Source organism: Apteryx mantelli, chromosome 4 (assembly GCF_036417845.1).
Source record: "Apteryx mantelli isolate bAptMan1 chromosome 4, bAptMan1.hap1, whole genome shotgun sequence".
Lineage (NCBI taxonomy): Eukaryota > Metazoa > Chordata > Aves > Apterygiformes > Apterygidae > Apteryx > Apteryx mantelli.
In genome coordinates this window covers 23,426,951-23,444,988 of record NC_089981.1, presented here as the reverse complement: position 1 = coordinate 23,444,988, position 18,038 = coordinate 23,426,951, and the positions used below count along the sequence as shown (strand labels likewise).

Here is an 18,038-nt window from a genome sequence, read left to right as displayed (position 1 = left end):
AACGGGAAGTTGGAAATGAAAGGTTTCTGTTTGGTTTCATTTTTCCTTTTTTTAGGATTGTGAATCATGATTCCAACTTTCAAGACCTCTCTCGGTCTGGCTAGCCTGCAATTACATCTTTTTCACAGTTTTACAGGATCTTGAATATCTATTTAAGAATTAAGTGAAATCACTTATCATTTTCTGAGCACAACTTTCAGGTCAGTAAACTATTTATGACAAAGAATAAAGATTTTATACAGAATAGTAGTGCTACATAAAGAAAAAATGAAAGATGCAAGCAAAACAGCCATGGCCTACAAACAAGACACTTGTAACCGCTCCTGTCTTTGTCAACAGCAATACATCCAGGCAGAATGAATGCAGAGAGGCTAGGGAACATTACCAGATGGAAGTAGTAGAGTTTGGAGGTGGCAGGGTTATTCACAGACTAAATTTAGCCAAAGGAGGTTATCCTCCTTAGGTCAATCCATGACCAACAGAGAGAGAATGAGAAAGAGACTCCTTTAGAAAGCTATTTTGAGCAGAAACCTTGTTTTAAGCCATCTGAACTGACTTCTGGAGGAGCCTTTCTCTCTCTGCATTGACTATACTGGGAGTCTAGAGAGATCTGCTTTTGCAAAACTCAAGTTAGTTCTTATGAGAACGCCCTCAGATGCAATTTCCATTGGGGTAAAAACCTATTTACTGTGCCAAACATCAGAGAGCTAGATCTTCATCGAGAAGTAAATGAAAATGGTCTAACACTTACAACTGCAAAGAAAAAGGTCTTCAAATTTTAAAGGTAGAATAAAGCCATGAAATAACACCTGTTTAACTGTGCATGTGAGCCTGGAACAACAGTTCTCTGCGAGGTGAAAACTTCCAGGCAAAACTCTTGAGGAAGGTTAGAAGAATAATATAAGTGATCAGTGCCATTTGATTTTATTTCCTATTCCACTTCTGATGGAAGCACAGGGAAAATAAAGTTGCCTGATTTCAGTCCATGAAGAAACAAAGGGGATCAGCTGTCCAGTCCAATGTAAACAGCATTTACTTTTGAATTTCAAGTAAGACATTATAGGAGGGACGTTTCAGAGATTACAATCAGAATTCCCCCCTCTTAATTTCTCTTACATTTATCCATGAGATTTTTTTTTTTTTTTTAAAAAGAAAACACTTTCAGCAAAAGTGTTGCCCCTTGTACAACACTCAAGTCCTTCTTTGGTTTTAAAAAGTGCCATGTCAACTGGCAGCCACAGAGTATGAAAAAAGCCACAGGCCGAGTGCAACCACCATTTCAGGCAAACTAAGAACAAAACATGTTCTTCTACTAAATTGTTGAATGCCCTCAGGTCCCCTTTAAGCCAGATGAATCCAGCAAGTGAACAGTACCATAAGGTAGAATTTGAGAAACCAAAACAAAAGTTTTTTCCTGGTGATGGGCTTAAATATCAGGTCAGATCATCCTCAAAAGCTTCCCAAGAGCAATGACAGGATTACGAAGGCAGGACTTTCCATATCACACATTTAGTGAACTGGTAGGCGTGCTGACCTCCGGTAGCAAGTATCAAAGCATCACTTCCTTGTTTAATACCTGTGAAGTATTCACCTTAATTCGATTGGGTTATCATCAGTATAAAGCAAAAATGTTATTTACTTAGGTTTCTTGAAATAGTAGTAGGACTACACAAAGTGAAAGGTCACTTCTGAAAGCCATCAATCTTCCTCATGCCCAAACCACTGGACAGGCGCAGACTTTTCTCATAGACCTCCTGTTTCACTGTCAAGACTGCTGCTACTTTTAATCAAGTCGCAGAACTACTCTCACATCAACAGCTTACAAGGTCAGAAGCAGCCTCCTAGATTGCTGTGGAGAAGCAGGAGTAGGAATTATGAGACAGAAAGTCTCTTGCTCACAGGTGCTCACTTATCAATATAATCTTTTTTGTCTGTACTTCAGAGAAAAGCCAAGATGCCACGAAGGACCAAGCAAAAGTTTTCTTGTCAAGAAGGTTTTCAAGGGATTCTCTGTAGCCCTTCGACAGCAAACTAAATATGGTTGTTAGTTTTTTGCAGGTTATCTTTTCAACACAGCAAATTGCTGGACTGAACGTCTCATTTCAAACAATTGCTACTCACATGTTTCTGTATATGAAAGTTCCTGGCTAGAATTTACAGAAATGAAATTATTTTAGTGGCAGAGGGTAAAAAATCACTGCTAGATGCCTTCCTCTCCTCTGCACCTTTCTCCACCTGTGTAAAAATTGCTTTCTAGTTCCAATCTCTCTCTTCAGCAATCACTAGAATATCAGCTCCCGTAACACAACCAATACTGAACACATGCAAAAGTTAATCAAAAAGTGTTACTTACATATACCATATGTGTTTCTGAATATGTTCTAGCTACAAAGGAAAAGAAAACAAGGAATTAGTGCTGTAGAAAAGAAGTAGTAACATCATAAGACATCCTTCTTCAAGGCTTGCCTCTAGTTAGTGTTAAGTCCACCATTCCAGAGCTGGATCCGTGCAAACGACAGGAGCTTTATTTTGCATAAAGAGCATGCTCATCCTCACCCACCCACTGTAAAGAAGACCGTAACTCTGGATATAAGGAACAAGTCAGGAGCAAATCTCAGGAAAATGCAGAAGTAGAAGGCTTCACGAGCAAGTGTGTTGCAAATTAAGTTTTTCCCTTCCGAAGCCCTTCCCCTCTGCAATCTAACTGAAACTAAGAGTGCTCCTTTCAGTGTGTGCTTCATGACTGATTCTTTACACCAAAAACCCATTTCTGGTTTTGTTTTGGAGAGAGAGAGAAGGAAAAGAAACAAATTCAATAGGTTCAAATGGATAATGTGAATGAACAAAGTAAAACATGTATGAGTGATACGATCTTCCGTCAGGACCCATTCCTGATGGCATCACATTTGCCATTAGAACCTAAAGAGCAAGTGGAGTAAGGTTTGATGTTGAGGTAATACCATTTACTGTTCCAGCAGCTGATCATCAGCCTGCAAACTCCTTTTGCTTCCTCCTTTTCTGTTTCAGGCATGAGCATTTCACCATGTCATGAAGGACTGATTAAGTTTAATAGTGGCCTCGTCTGCTTATGGAATGCAGATGCCAGTAAACGTTACACAATGGCCACATTTTCTGCAAGCGCATGGGAATAAAAAATGCACTTTTTTCCTAAGCAAAACCCTAAGCAGCAGAGAGAACAAACCTTAGAGCAAAACCTTTCTAATCCAGCTTATCTGAAGCTTCATCACAGTAGAAAAGTACTATTCATACCCAGGATTGTTCATTAGGAGGACAATATTCCTCCTATTCCCTGTTATGAAGAACCTTTGAACATGAAGAGCAATATGCACGCTCGCTGCATATAGGTGTGGGTTTGTGCAACGTGCAAGATAGAGGCAGGGCAGAGCTAGAAGGAAACTCAAGTGCTACCAGCTACCAGATGAAATGAGAGCCCCATTAAACTGGTCAGCAAGAATGGAGACAGCTGTCCTGCTCTTATTACTTTCCCCTTCAATTCCAGAATAATGACAACCAGGGAGCAAGAAAAAAAAAAAAAGAGGAATGGACAAACAAAATCTCAGCGATAAAAGTGGGTGTTTAACACAGAGAGCAAGGAATCAAAGGCTTCTGTGTTATATAACAACAGCTCCTTGCCTGGGAAACCTGGAATAGCTCCGGCTCAGACTCTATATGAGATCATTTGTTACGTGAGACAGGGTTTTTCCTGAAATCAAAGAAACAAGGGAATACAGCTTAGGAAAGCATGACAGGAGGCAGGAGGGATAAGTATGAGAAACAAACAGCCTCCTTTAAAACCAAGACTGCATCAACATCGCAATCAGAGGTACAGTTGCTATTTGTTCCTCTAGCTGTCATCTAACTAGCTCATGTGCTAGGAGCAGCAAACCTCTCCAGCATGTGCATCCAAGGTCCTGGGCAGACTGGCATAGCTTTCACCAAAGCCCACGCCACTGAGGCTCACTCCTCTCTGTACTGGAGCTAGCCAGCTTACAGCTAGTTTGGGTGTGCTTGCACATAAAGCACTGAAACACCTTTCATTGCAAACCAAGCAGTCGATCCTCCTGCTCAGGCCACTGAATGGAGTTCCTTTTCTCCTTTGCATGGCAGGAGCCGTGGTCATGACCAGGTAGAAGTGAGATGTAGGTCCTCCTGATGACTTGTGCTTTCCAGTCATGGCAACTCTGGTGTTTGGACTTGAAAAGACCCCAGTGCCACATCTGTGTGTTTTATAACTCCTCGTCTTCTTGCTGTGGAAAGCTCATTCCTTGGTGTTGCAGTATATGATACAGACCTCAGGACTGTGGGCCTCAGCTCTGCCACAGGGCTTCCCCTATCAAAACTCCCCTTGGTCAACCAGTCCCTTCACCCCTGCACTATTAAGAGGTGGATGGAGTACTGGTGACTCACTGCCATCTCCCCTGAGAAGCTTAGCTCAGGGAGATAAAGGTACATACTATGTGTGCTCCCCAAATAGCCTGGAGGTGCAGTCCTCCTGACCAGGGGCTGTGCAAGGTGACACACAAACACAGAACATAAGGAGACACTATTCTGACACTGGACAGGATTTTAGCATGGTTAGTCATCAGGTCCACACTACTGTAAGGACCCACTAAGGAGGGTACTTCCTTTGCTTGGTGAAACCACCCTGTGAGATGCATATCTACTCTTCATTTCATATACACCAAATGGAGAGTTAGAGATATTAATGATTTCAGACAGAATGCAGATGATACAGCTAAGCGATGTCCAGCTCTCTTTCATGCTTGCTTCTTCTGCTGCATTTTCTGTCTCCATGGGTCGCACTGTTCTTTTGTGCCTGCGATATGCAGAAATGCCATAATGAAGCAGACAACAGCACTTCATTCCCTGATTCAAAGAGGGAGAAGAACGGAGGGTCACCGGTTCTTGTCCTAGTCACAGACCTTTGGGCTCCTTCAGGGATGTCAAGCAGAAATCCCTTCCGCCCATCCCTGCCGACCAGCCTCCTTCAAGCTAAAGACCTCACAGCATTTTTCTGAAAGAGAAGCACCGTAGCACTTTGATATACATACAGAGATGTGTGCGAGTTCTCACGTGCAAACACAATGGCTGCTGTTTACCTACACATTTGCAGTTCCATCCCCATCAAAATCATTGCTGTGAAGTACTCTGGGATACCCTCGATATGAAAACTACTCTACAAAACCAATTTCTATTCCGAATCTGAATCAATTTCTATTCTGATTCAAATGTAATTGCATTGAAATGTTATTACAAGTGCGCTTGCTGCTGCCAACATCTTCACTGCTTTTTTTAAAGGTAATTAATTAATGCTTTGTTGCTTTTCATCTGCATTAAAGTGACAGGAGGGTTATGGGAGGGCAATTGGTTTTGACAAGGAAAAGTCTTTATGCTTTTTACTATGCAATGCAGGGGAGGGAGATCCACAGTGGGAGCTAATCTCACTCCTCCTGCCTTCATTTAAACACAATGTTTAAATGCATTTAAGTGACGAAGGCATTTAACAGCCCTTCCCAGAGGGTTCTTGCTGTTTGCACATGAGTTTGCCAAATTTAATGCCATTTTATGGGAGTTGTAAAAATGCTGCTTCCTAATATCTCTAGCCACTGCAGGCAATTGTCTCATGATGCCATCTCTAAAACAACAAAACATGCTCAGATCCATTGCACGTGCAGAGTCACAGGAGAGGTTTCTGCAAGCTAAAATGCTGTAATGTAAGGAGAGAGGGAATTCCTTTTTCACAGTTTTATATAAAAACACTTCCAATACATATTAACTTTGTATCCTGATGTAGCATTTAGGAGCCCCACTCAAAGATGAGACCCCGTTGTGCTAAAGAGCTGCACAAACTCATCAGAAAAAGAGGTCTCCTCCCCCAACGAGCTTACGTCTGAATTCTAAGACAGGGAACAACAGATGGAGATAGACAGGCAGATGGAAAACAAGACAGTGCTGTCTACATCCTGAGCACTGATTTCAGCAGAGCAGTTGCCAAGCTGAAAAGTTCTGTCCTGAAGAAAAACTTTCTGAAAATCTGTGGATGTGAATCTGGGCTTGTGCTCATGTCAGATTCCAGACTTCCCTATCCAGAAAGTGAACAATCTCAAACCCATCTTTGCAATAAATGGTCCTGCACCTTAGATAAATCTTCTTCCATCAGAAGATCCTCTTGCTTGAACTTTAAACCTACTGCATAATGTCAAGATACAGGCTTTTCATGGCCAAAGAATTCAAGCTGACAGTGCAAACAGCACTGGTGGAATCACTGTCACTGTCAGTATTAGCAGCTGTACTACAGCAGTCTCTAAGGACCTTGACAAGGGCAAGGTGTCATTGCGTTAGGTGCACACCGTAAGAAAAGGTCCTTGGCAGCCAAGAGTTTACCGCCTACATACGTCTACTGGACGTTTACTTCCACTGTACAGGTGGTGAAGCGAGATAATTTAAATGATGTGCTAGGCATCTTACCATAAGATCATCTAGAAAAACAAAGAAGGATGCAGGATGAGTTTTCCCTTGTTAATTTTTTTTAAACATCCTTTAGATGCTGCAGTCCAAGCAATAAGGAAAACATCAGCATTAGCATACATTAGACCACAGACAAGACAAAACAGCAGAGAGGAGATGCTGAAAATCTGGAGTAGTTTAAGTTGGACAGTTTTCAGGGATAGGTATTTCAGACTAGCCTCTGTGTGGACCTCAACAAAGAAGACAAGTCATTTTATTCTGGAATAAAATGTCAACACTGGAAACAGTAACAGCTTTATAATAATAGCTTATTCCGTAATACCTGTCCTGATCAAACTTGCTCTACAGACAAGGTGTTGATAAAGCTCACCCATCATTAAAAGGAAAGTGGACCAAAAACTCCATAGTCCTTCCCTTTTGTCTTTGTGTTTCTGCAGAAGGAAACAGCAACTGAGAATGAAATGAATTCCCCTACAGTAACCGTAATTCTCCTCTATAGAGATGCTGAATCACTGGAACCCTCCATGGAAAAAAGCGTTTGCTCTTGGAAGAGCACAACACTTAAAGGAACCTCCCCCTGCAGTACTGCAGGCAGCACGAGCACTCACTCTCTTCCATAAACCTAGCCAACTGCGTCTTCAAACTGGTTCGCCTGTCCCTCCCAACTCTACTCCTACTAGAAAGCAGTCCTACAACCTGACTGATATAGCTAAAATAATACTAATTTCTAGCCTACTTTTATGTAAGTCCATTTGATATTAATTTGTTTCTGTGCCAGTATCTTCTTTAGCTTAAATAAACCCTCTCTCCCTGGTAATTACCTCTAATGTATATGCAGACAACTAGTACATCTTTTCTCAGATATTTCAGTAGACTAAGAAAGCTGAGCTCTTTTAGGCAGAATCTGACAACAGGCTCTCCAATCTTCCAGTCACTTTAGCAGTCAGTCTTTGCACCAGTACCAGTCTGATTCAATGTTTCCTAAACATGGATGGTCAGAAACACATACAACATGACCAGCAGCTACGATCTCCTTTTGCATGGTGTCTACTGCAAAGAAAACATGGATTCTTTTACTTAAAGTATGTTCAGCTAAACAGACCCAGTAAACAAGAGTAGTCAAGCATTACCTACTAAACACACTTCAGGCTACACAGTATCTGGAGAGCCTGAACAATATTCCATTAAGACATAACAAAGTCCTCTTTCCATAAACGAATCACACACAAAAAAAGGTAATGCCATTTTCCGAAGGCAGGAAAGGGCCAACAAACAGTAATTCTGAATACCCTCCTCTCCATTAACCCTCTCAAGTTATAACACTGGAGCCGAATGATGACAGTTAAACATGAATGCTAGCTCTGTTTTTGTTGATCATTTTAACAGATGGACTGGGGAAGGTGTGGGTGTGCTGTGAAATGGCAATTACTGCAGGGAGGGAAATGAAGTTGGATGAAAAGAGAAAAGATACAAACCAAAAAAAGGAACAAAGCAGAGAGGGGAGGAAAAGAAATTCTAGTGACCTTAAATTTCACTATATTTTTCTGCTGAATTCATCAATAAGATATTGAACAAATGATCAGCTATATGTACAGCTACAAGCTGTACCCAAGTACACATATAGTACCCAAGCCACAATTTCCAGTAGATCTTTGTATAAATATCAAATTGTTCAAGTGAGATATTTGCCAAGAATAGAGGCTTCCATATAGACCTATATTTACTCCCTTTTCACAGGACGCAGCTAAAACAGAATTCAGATCGCTCCTCCAAATGAACTCTATTCTCCTGGCTCCTGTGCATCAAACAAAGAGATCCCTCTGCCTGGCAATCGAGGCGACCAGAACGCTAGCAGGATGGAAAGGGCAGTGTGACAGCAGCAGGCAGCAGAGGCGGCAAACTGAAAGCCCCTAAAATAATGAAAATAAGATTGCAACTAATAACAAACAGTTATTCCTTTTTCTTCCCACCTTTCAGCTCTTGAATACATCTCATTTCAAATTCTTATTTGCAATTCACCGGTTACTGTTTGCCAATAACTATCTGATCTGTTTTCTTTCTCCCTATGGAAATAGGAGTTTCTTTTTGATCAAGAAAACGGGCGGGTCACTATGTGACCTTAATTTATCTTAACCCTTTTTCCTCCTGCGTGCATTCTCTGCTGTATTACGAAATTCAAAGCATTCAGGCACTATTAGGAAATTAAAAAGCTAGCATTACACTGTGGCAAAACTCAAGTCTTGACATTTTAAAGAAGATATAACGTCTGATGTTCTGTTCACTGGCACTCTCAAACCACTGGCACTAGGATCTTTGAGAGAAAAATATGAACATTTCAACTGCTCTGCACTGTGGTGGACTTCTTAACAAGAGTTGCAGTCTATACCAAGAGGCAAAATGTATCACACTCTTCATTCAAGGTCTCATCTGCCTACTCACTGTGGCCCCTGCTCCCTGTTGCCTTGTGCCCTTGTTCTTTCTACTCTGTGAGGCAGCAAATACAGCTATATGTACCTTATGGAAAGGAAACTGAGGTAGAGACAGACTTAGTGACTTTCTCGATCACAAAGAAAAGTTGTTTCATGTCTCAGGGTACAGCCCTAACTTCTGCTGGATTTTTTGAAAATATGAAAATAACTGGAAGAATACTGCTTTTCTTTTTTTTTTTTAAAAAAAGGCCTTTTTCCTGTGCCTAACATTTTTCTTAGAATTTTTTTCAATCAATGCTACTCATGTACTGCAATATAATGTCTGTTGGGTTTGAATAGTTAAGGATACTAGTAATAACATGACGAACTTTTCACCTAAGTCATCAAATAGAGCATGACCTGGTTTTGTAATGAATGAAATCAAAATGCAGCTGTAGCTGTCAGGTAACACTTTACAGAGAGTTGTGAAGGGAGTTTCAGTTTACTTCTTAGCAGACAGGTGTCTGCATCCCAAAAGCACTGTCACAGCTGGTGCAGACTGATGCTGTTGTTAGCAATCTCGGCAGAGAGGCCAAGCACTGATCTGAGAGTTTATTTATAAATATTTTAGCAGGCTGAAGAACCAGGAGGAGTTTTAAATTTACATTTCTTTATACATACTCCCACTCAGAATCTGTGAGCTTAGTAAATCTGTATAAAATCATCACCAGAGCCTGACAATAGGATTTACAAGGGCAATGTACCCATAAAGGCAGAAGCCTCCACTGACAAGCAGGCAATCTTGCTTTCCAAAATGATTTTAATTGCTAATTTTTTTTAATTCCCCAAAACATTAACTCAGTGTTAATGAAGGATACAATCACTACACAGTGCTCACCCTTGCAGGGCCTCTGCTGTAGTGATGAGCTGTATCCTAGATGCAAAGTTTCAGTGCTGAGTGCCAGGAGCTCAGCACTGTGGGTCTACCCATACTCAGGACCACAGGACACAACACGAACTAGAAGATTAGAAGACACCTGCTCTGAAGGCTGCCAGAGGATAATGCAGAGCATATGCAGGACAGAATACAATGCGGGCTGAGTGGCATGAAGTGACAAGCCACAGATTTAGTCAGAAACGTAAGAAAAACTTAACCCTTTTAAAAGCAAAGCTTCAAAGAACAGTCCTAGCAGTTTTGACCTTCAAACAGTTATATCATGTCCCTGACAAGCTGGTACGTCAGCCAGGAGAACCAGGCTACCCAGGTGGACTCCAAAATGTGCAAATGTGTCAGCTGTGCTGTGATGACATGAGGAGGGAGTTATTCCAAACATCCACCATTTCCTTATGAAAGTGAATTATGAGGTTAGGGAAACAAAGGTAATATGCCCTTATCCTTTAAACGAGAAGGCAACTAGCTCCTTCCCAAAGACTTTGTCAATTCCCTTCGTTCTTCTTTAGGAGGAAATGCACAGGAGTGACAGTAAAACAGCAAGTCATCTCAGTCATTCAACCCGAACTACAATGAGATGAGAAATGAAGTCTTGATCACATGATTTGCAGCAAACGCCTTCTTACCGTGAGACGTTTCGAGGCATCCACTTCAATCATCCCCCGCAAGAGGTTCTGACAGTCTGGGGGGATAAAATGTGGCATGTGGAACACTCCACGTTTCACCTTCTCCAACAGTTGCCGCAAGTTGTCGTCATCGAATGGCAGGGCACCCTGCAGGGATATGACAGAATTGTGGTTAGGAGAGATGAGAGAAAGGGAGTTGGAGAGGGCAAAAGGAGAAAAGTCAGGATAAAGACAGTAAGAGATAGGAAAAGAGAAAATTAGTTCATATTGAATTATTATAAAAAGTGAAAACTTCTTTTTATCCATTGAAAACAAGTAATTTCTTAGCGCTGTTGTATTTTATCCAACATGGGAAACAAAACTGAGGACAGTTTTTTCTATTAAACCTTTAATTAGAAAATGAATACCGGTATAAAACATAATGCAAAATATGAAATTGCTTTTCCAGGCAAATTCACCAAAGATGCATGGATTCACTTAAATTCAGCTCAAACTTTTGATCTGTTGGTGTTCCTCCTGGGCATACTTTCACTGCAGCAATGTTTATCGTCTCCTTATTTCTAATCTTCCTGAGACACATTTATTGCAAACGCTGAAAAGAAGGTGAACAGCATTTGAGAGACTTTCACTAAAGAACATCCTCTTTCTCTTGGAGCAATGGAGTGACATAGCTGAAAGAAATCCTAACCAACATTGACCTTTGCAAGCAGCAGATATTCTAACTGTTTAATCTATTCCATCCAATTCCCATGATGCAGTCAGGTCATCAGTTCCTATTGCTTCCCTGCAGTAACTCGCTCGTAAGAATGCCTTGAGTTTTTTCAGTTGAAGTCTACATTTTGAATAGATCATCAGCTTGCCACAAAGAGCAGCAAAAGAGCTATCCTCGCTGCAAGGACAAAAAGTAAAAAAGAAAGAGAAGAAATCTTTAAGATAACTCCACTGACTGAAGCTGATATCCTTTTATAGCAAGCCTGTGTCTTCCTGGATATTCTGTCTCACTTCCCTCTTGCACTGCATAATTCTAGTTGGTGCTGAGCTTCCTTGATTTCCAGGAAGGCTTGTGGGAAGTTGCAAGCTGTCAGCTGCTGTGATAATGAAGTTTTCGGTTGTCAATGCTGGCACTGCTCTTACTACAATGAGTACTGCACCTGTATAATCAATCCTGTGTCTATATGGTTTACGGAGACCAGCAGCTCCATTTGCAGAAGCCTCAGAAAGCCCACCTAGCGGTTACAGCTATGGGGCACTATTTCCTTCTGTTTGTTCATTCGGGTGGTCTCCAAAAGACAGCGTCCCCGTATTCTGCAACCAATCTCTCAAGTTACCTCAAGTTTTTCCTAACTGTTCCACACTTAAAGGGAAATCAATTCTGATAGTTCAGTAGTTTGGCTAATGAAATTTAATCCATGATGAAGTCAGCAAGGCTGCTTTGTGGCATTTCCTGAAGGTAACAACTACAGTTCTTTTATTACTACTGCTATTATAGCTTGAGACTTTTCGTAGGGTTTGTCCCGACATAATTAACTAGAGAGCTCTGCTCTGTCAGTAGTAGACTTATTTCAACTGTTTTGTAGGCTCATGTACATATGTAGGAACAGATGAAGATGTTTCCCAGCAACAGAGGGGCACCAAACCTTGATAGGAAAAGGAAAAGCTCCCTCCTACAAATCCTAACCATCTCACTATCTTCTCTCTTCTTTTCCTAAAACTGAAGAAGCCCTATTAAGAGCTCATTATATGGGTCTATTTCATCATCCATGAAAATACTTGCTCAGGAGCAACAGATGACCAAGTGATAATTTGTGAGAAAATTAAAATTCCTCTCTTGCAAAATCAAGACAAAAATTATAAAACTTGAAAAATGTCAGTGAACTGAAATGACTAAAAAGAAAAAAAAAAGATGAAAATTGGTTAAGGTGATTTAAAGCATCATACTGAGATTATTTCAAGATATTTTGATTTTGACCATTTTTCAAATTATCAACATAAATCTTGAAACAAAACTCCTTGATAATTTTCAAGTATTTTAAGCAAAAATAATGAGCAGAATCTAACTCCCACAAAAGGTTTTCGTTTCAGTGAATAAGTACTTCTGTCAAAATCAAAATTTTAAGTGAAAAATTAGTAACTAGGTTTACTAATAAATGTACAATGAGATCTAAATTTGACTTCAAGCTTGTTATGTTATAACTGTAGATGATCATCTGAGCTATTTTAGATATAAAAAACTTAACAGGCATATTAAATCTATCCTCACATACACTATTAAATCTGCATATGGTAATATATTCCTTGCTTATGTGAACATAATCTATATTTTCCTATTTTATGGATATATTCCTATATTATTCCTATATTATGGAATACGGACATTCATAATGAATGCCAAGCTCATCTGCTTTCAGGTAGACATCCAATTGTTGTATGTTTGGGAGTTTTACATTGTCACTGCAAATCAGAATAAATTCCACAGAGAACTGAAACTTTGTTTGAACCAAGGGTAAGTTCTGACATCCTACATTTTGAATACTAAGGAAAGTATTTCTAAGCCAGATGGAAACTAATTTAAACTTTGTAGTTTTGGCTCAATTTTATATTCTCAAGCGTACTAAATTAAAATGTAGCTCAATACTTGCATGAAACAAAACTGTTGCACTTGATTCTTCTCTTGATAAAACACTGCAGTTAATGTATGCATATACCTACTGAAACATACAGTTACATACTGTGAAAGACTGATATTCCCTGTATCATGTACTTGCAACCCCGCACATCCTTTTGGGCCAACAAACTTCAATATGCTTTGAATGGGGTTCTTTAAAGTGCTGCAATATAACAACACAGCAAAAAACATTTAGGGAGGCAAGTCTCTGACACTTGTCTATGCTCTGCTGTGTAGGGCAGAAGCATTTCAAAGAAGCGGTGAAATATTTTTCAAGTTTTTCCTTTGGGACTGATGTAGAAATAAGAGGAAAGGATGCAACTGAGAGATACAAAAATAGGGGAACTAAAAAAACACAACTATACATGATGTCAATAGAATCACTGTTAAATACAGCAGCATTTTTGGATTTTTCTTTTCTTTTTAAAGGATAGAGCAAAGAAGATGACTCACCACTAGCAATGCAAATAAAATGACTCCGCAGCTCCAGACGTCTGCTTTCCTTCCATCATATTTTTCTCCCTGCGCAACAATGACACAGAAGTTCAAAAGAGTGCTCACTAGTAAATGAATTCATTATCCTTGAAGAACCAGAGAGAGGAGAATGGGAAACGCTGTATTTCAATTCATCCACCTGCTTCCCAAGGAGACCTTCCCAACCAGGAGGCCACGACACAGCCTATTAATTGAATTTTTATGAACAACCTTATCTGAGTTCTGCAAGAACAGGGTCAGCAGTGGGGAGCAGGGCAGGAATGGTCTATGATGTGTAAATGATTAGGACTGGCGCTTAAACAGAGTCTGAGGTGCATAAAGAAGCTGTTTTTCTCCTCATTGGTTCTTCAGGGAGCTTGTCAGCAGTCGCGTTATTTGTGAACCCACAGTATTGTTTTGACTGTCTCTTCTGTACTCTTCCAGTTTGGTGTTATATTAATGTTATGCTTCAAAAGGGGGGATTCTTGGCCCCTGGAACCCTGGACACTTGGTTTAAGAGGGCAAAGGGGGACCAGAGGGAAAGGACAGTTCATATTGCTTAACAGAAACCCCCAACATCGCTGATGGCCAACCCTAATTCTCCTGCGGAAATGACAGCTACAGCAGGGCAGGGAAAGCGTAGGGGACTGCAGTCCTTGGGTGGAAAGATCAAGTTCAACCAGGCTGCTGTAGTTCTGGCTGACCACATGGCACGTAGGGTACTCCGAGAATAACACAGGAACAGTTTTCCTCACACTGTTGCTGCGGCTTGACTGAGGGCCAAGCCAAACAAGGAAAACCACAGTTACACTCATTGTGTCCTTTCCAATGCTGTTTGCCTCGGACAGGTTTCATGTAGAGAGGGTCTAGCTGCACACATGCAGTAAGTGACATATTTTTAATATGTATGCATTAATACTCAGATTTTAACCAACTTACCCGGATTACTTCAGGGCAGGCATAATGTGGTGATCTGAAAACAAAACACATTAAATGAGCATGTAAGAGTCTGGTATTTATGGAGTATGTGCATTTCCATTTTGCCCAGCAGAATGATGATGGGCTCACTTCTACAGAACATAAAGGGGCAAAAACAGCTCTTTTTTCCTTAGCTTAATGAAAAGCCACTTCTAAGACAAACTCAGAAAGTGGCCAGCTTCATGAACCAGCATAATTCAAAATTCTATGGCACTACTATGAATTTTTTAAAAGCTAGAAAGGAAGAGAGGATGATTATATAGAATTCCAGACCTACTGACTCTAATCCCGTACTAAAAGGAAGGCACACACTGAGTAGCCTTTTAGACAAAAACAGAACAATGTTTTCAGACCAAGCACATGCATCTAAACCACATCTTGCATCTCTCCTGCTAAGATTGCTCTCAGTTAGGCCAGTGGTCATAAAAGCTGTCAACACATGACTTCCACCTACAAGTTTTTTTCCTTTAACAAAAAACAAACAAAAAGGATGGACAGCAGTACTAATACTTACTGAGTTAATATATTCTTTTCGCATCCTTCCACCCATATATCTCTGGCTTGATTTCTGGCTGAGAACAGTTAATTACTTCAACTTGCCAGGTAATCATTTTAATCCCTAAAGATTATGGCTATGGCTATTTATTTTATAGCCTTCATTAAAGGAAGCTTGACAAAGTAAAAGGGATGCAAACCGTATGAGGCCTGCGTGGAAATCTCACTATTGTTTGTACTGACACCTCCCAGCAGTCACTGAGCCTGTACTCATTCGAGCCTTTGCTTCTGGCAACAAACCTAAATGTAGCTGGAGGACACCAGTTTCACAATGCAGTGAGTAAACCAGGAGCAGAGTGAGGTTATCTTTGTGCTAAGATGCTCCACTAATGCCCAGTGAGATTTCCATGCACACTACACTTATCTTATGGCAAAACAGCATCCCACGTGCATGGACTGTCCTGCTTCGGTATCACGGCTTTGGGCAGACTATCTTAATAAAACTCAAGATACGCTTGGGCCTGCTTGAAAGCAAAGTTTAAGCAAGGAGAGATAAACGTAATTGATTTCACAACTGAGACCTCACAAATTTTAGGAAAGGTGGAACTTTGAAAGCTTAGTACAATATTTAATAAAATCTTCTCTTTAGGAGGTTATTACATGTATTCTAACTAGGCCTATTTGTTCAGTAGTGATCCCAAATGTCTTAACTGAGACCAGATTTTATAAAACTAGATTAGAGAGTCAAAACAGACACGCAGCACATCACTGACTACTGCTGGAGAGAAAGCGAGGTCACTGAGGGAGCTACCGGATTGCTCGCTTACTTACATTACGCACATGTTCACATCCCACCCCTGTAGAGTGTTCCCCATGAGTTTGCTTCTTTATAGCAGTTCAACAGCTACTCTATACCTGTCCTTTTTAATACTCAAAAGCCTTAACCACTAACCAGTCATGTCACTGGACTAATGCATAATTTTACAAGCTTTTAGAAGACGAGTTAAATTATTCTTGTGAAAAGCCCTGGTAAGTGTGGCTGTCTTTTTTTCTTATCATAAAAGCAGTGTATACTGTGCAGTCCATCCTTAAAGGAGATACAAATCAGAATTAAGGAGCAGCACTAAGATTTGGACTGCAACCTGGGGCTAGACTAGCATGGCCAGTGGCCAGCCAGTGCTGAACTGCTTGGAGAGAGCAGTGAGGGAGTGCTGTATCTCCGGAGGTGTAAGGAAGCTGGTATTGCAACTTCGATTTGGAAAAAAAGGTTGTGACAAAGAGAGCGTAGGAAGAGACTACATCAGATCAGGGACATTGGCTCAGTTTAGGCACATCAGAATAGAAAGATTCGTTCTGATATGTTCTGTATGGCTGAGTCACATTAGGTTTACTGGAAAATGTAACAGGAGGTAACGAAGGAGTGAAGCCACAATCTAGGTAACTGTTGAGCTCCTCGCACTAACAGCGTCTGAGTTTCCCAGCCTTGAACGCATTTTAGCTCCTGTCAGGTACAATGCTACCACTGCCTTTTTTACAGATGATGAACTAAGACACATGGTACCTAAATGGCTGCTACAGATGGCATCTGTTGCTGAGCTAGAAACTTAAACTAGACTTCTCAAATCCTGCACAGCACCCTGTAGAGTTCAGCATCCTTCGGCACAATGTTGTTTGGGTGCACATGCCATTTGCGGTGCATGGGAAGAGTTAATATCTCACTTCACAGATTCCTTCTTTTTGTTTGTATACAATGACTCTACCTGAGACAGATTCCAGAACTCTTAATTAAGGATACTGAGGAACATGATCACTTTGACAGCTTTCCTTCTTTGAAAGAAGACGAATGTAAGTGCTGTGCAGACCCCAGGAAAGGTACGTACCTATTCATGTGTCCCACTAGCAAATGCACTTAAATGTGTTATGCTTCCCTGATGTCTGCTGGAGTGCAATGGGATCTGCTAGGTTTCTTACAAGGCACCACTGAAATTCTGCTCAAACCCAGGAGAATGGCCAGACAAATGCTCTAATAAATCCTTTGAATTCTCATACAATCATATAACTCTGACATCCCCTTTTATCATCTTAAAAATGCAAAAACAAACAAACAAAAAAGGCAAAGAAATTCTAGGCAACCATGGAAGAAATTGGCCGCACTATCTCACTAAAAGCTAAGCCAGCTAAGTAAATAGTGAAGTAAATTGTCGGGGGGGCCTGGGATATATTTTTGGGTAGGCTGCATGGATGAAGCTTGGAGAGAACAGGTTGGATTAATTCGATCATTCAGCAGCTGCACTGCAACTGCCCAGAGAGCACAGGTTTCTGGCACAGCCCTTCTGAATTCTTGCCAACACACAGCAGCTAGATATCTGCAGCATTATCTTGGCTAACAGCTCTAAACGGGATCCTCCGGCCAGCCAGAATCCATAGAAAACTCATTTCCATGCTGCCAATCACAGAGCAACTTCAACTGCTTTAAAGAGAAAACTCAAATTTAATCAAAAATCTGTTTATCTTTCCACAGAGTCATGAATATTTCTTTGGTTCTTATCACCAATTATTCAATATACGTGTGTCAAAGCGACATTCCCTGCCTCTTCCCCTAGGCCATCGCTTCATCTTTCAGCTACATCTCTGTGCAGCAAAAGCCACAAGCTGCCCTCGATAACAAATAAGTATTTCTCTCAGCAAGATCAAGAAGCAGTTGGTGCCTGCAGGTGGTGCTGCAAAAAAGTGTCGATGTTGGCAGTGTTTATTTGAAGGGTGATGATTTTCCCAAGCTAGTCTGCCTGGGGCAGCAAGGGCTCTCTGAATGGTCATGCCACACTCTTGGACTCTTGCACATGATCACCTAAGGACTTTTGGGGTCCTTATCAAGGCATCTGTGTGGGATCTCAACTGCAGCAAATAAGCCAAAGTTGCAATGATGAAATCTAGGACAATCCTTGACAGAT

At 40.8% G+C, this 18,038-nt stretch overlaps 1 protein-coding gene across 1 annotated transcript in view; it reads right to left on the bottom strand.

Annotated features, from left to right (window-relative positions):
- Positions 1–18,038, bottom strand: part of BRSK2 (BR serine/threonine kinase 2) — a 319,563-nt gene that overhangs the window by 59,530 nt on the left and 241,995 nt on the right. The window contains exons 6-9 of the mRNA XM_067295501.1: positions 14,554–14,587; positions 13,594–13,662; positions 10,476–10,622; positions 2,354–2,385 (exon numbers count right to left, since the gene is read on the bottom strand). Coding sequence (XP_067151602.1) covers positions 2,354–2,385; positions 10,476–10,622; positions 13,594–13,662; positions 14,554–14,587 — 282 coding nt within the window. The remainder of the gene's footprint in view (positions 1–2,353; positions 2,386–10,475; positions 10,623–13,593; positions 13,663–14,553; positions 14,588–18,038) is intronic.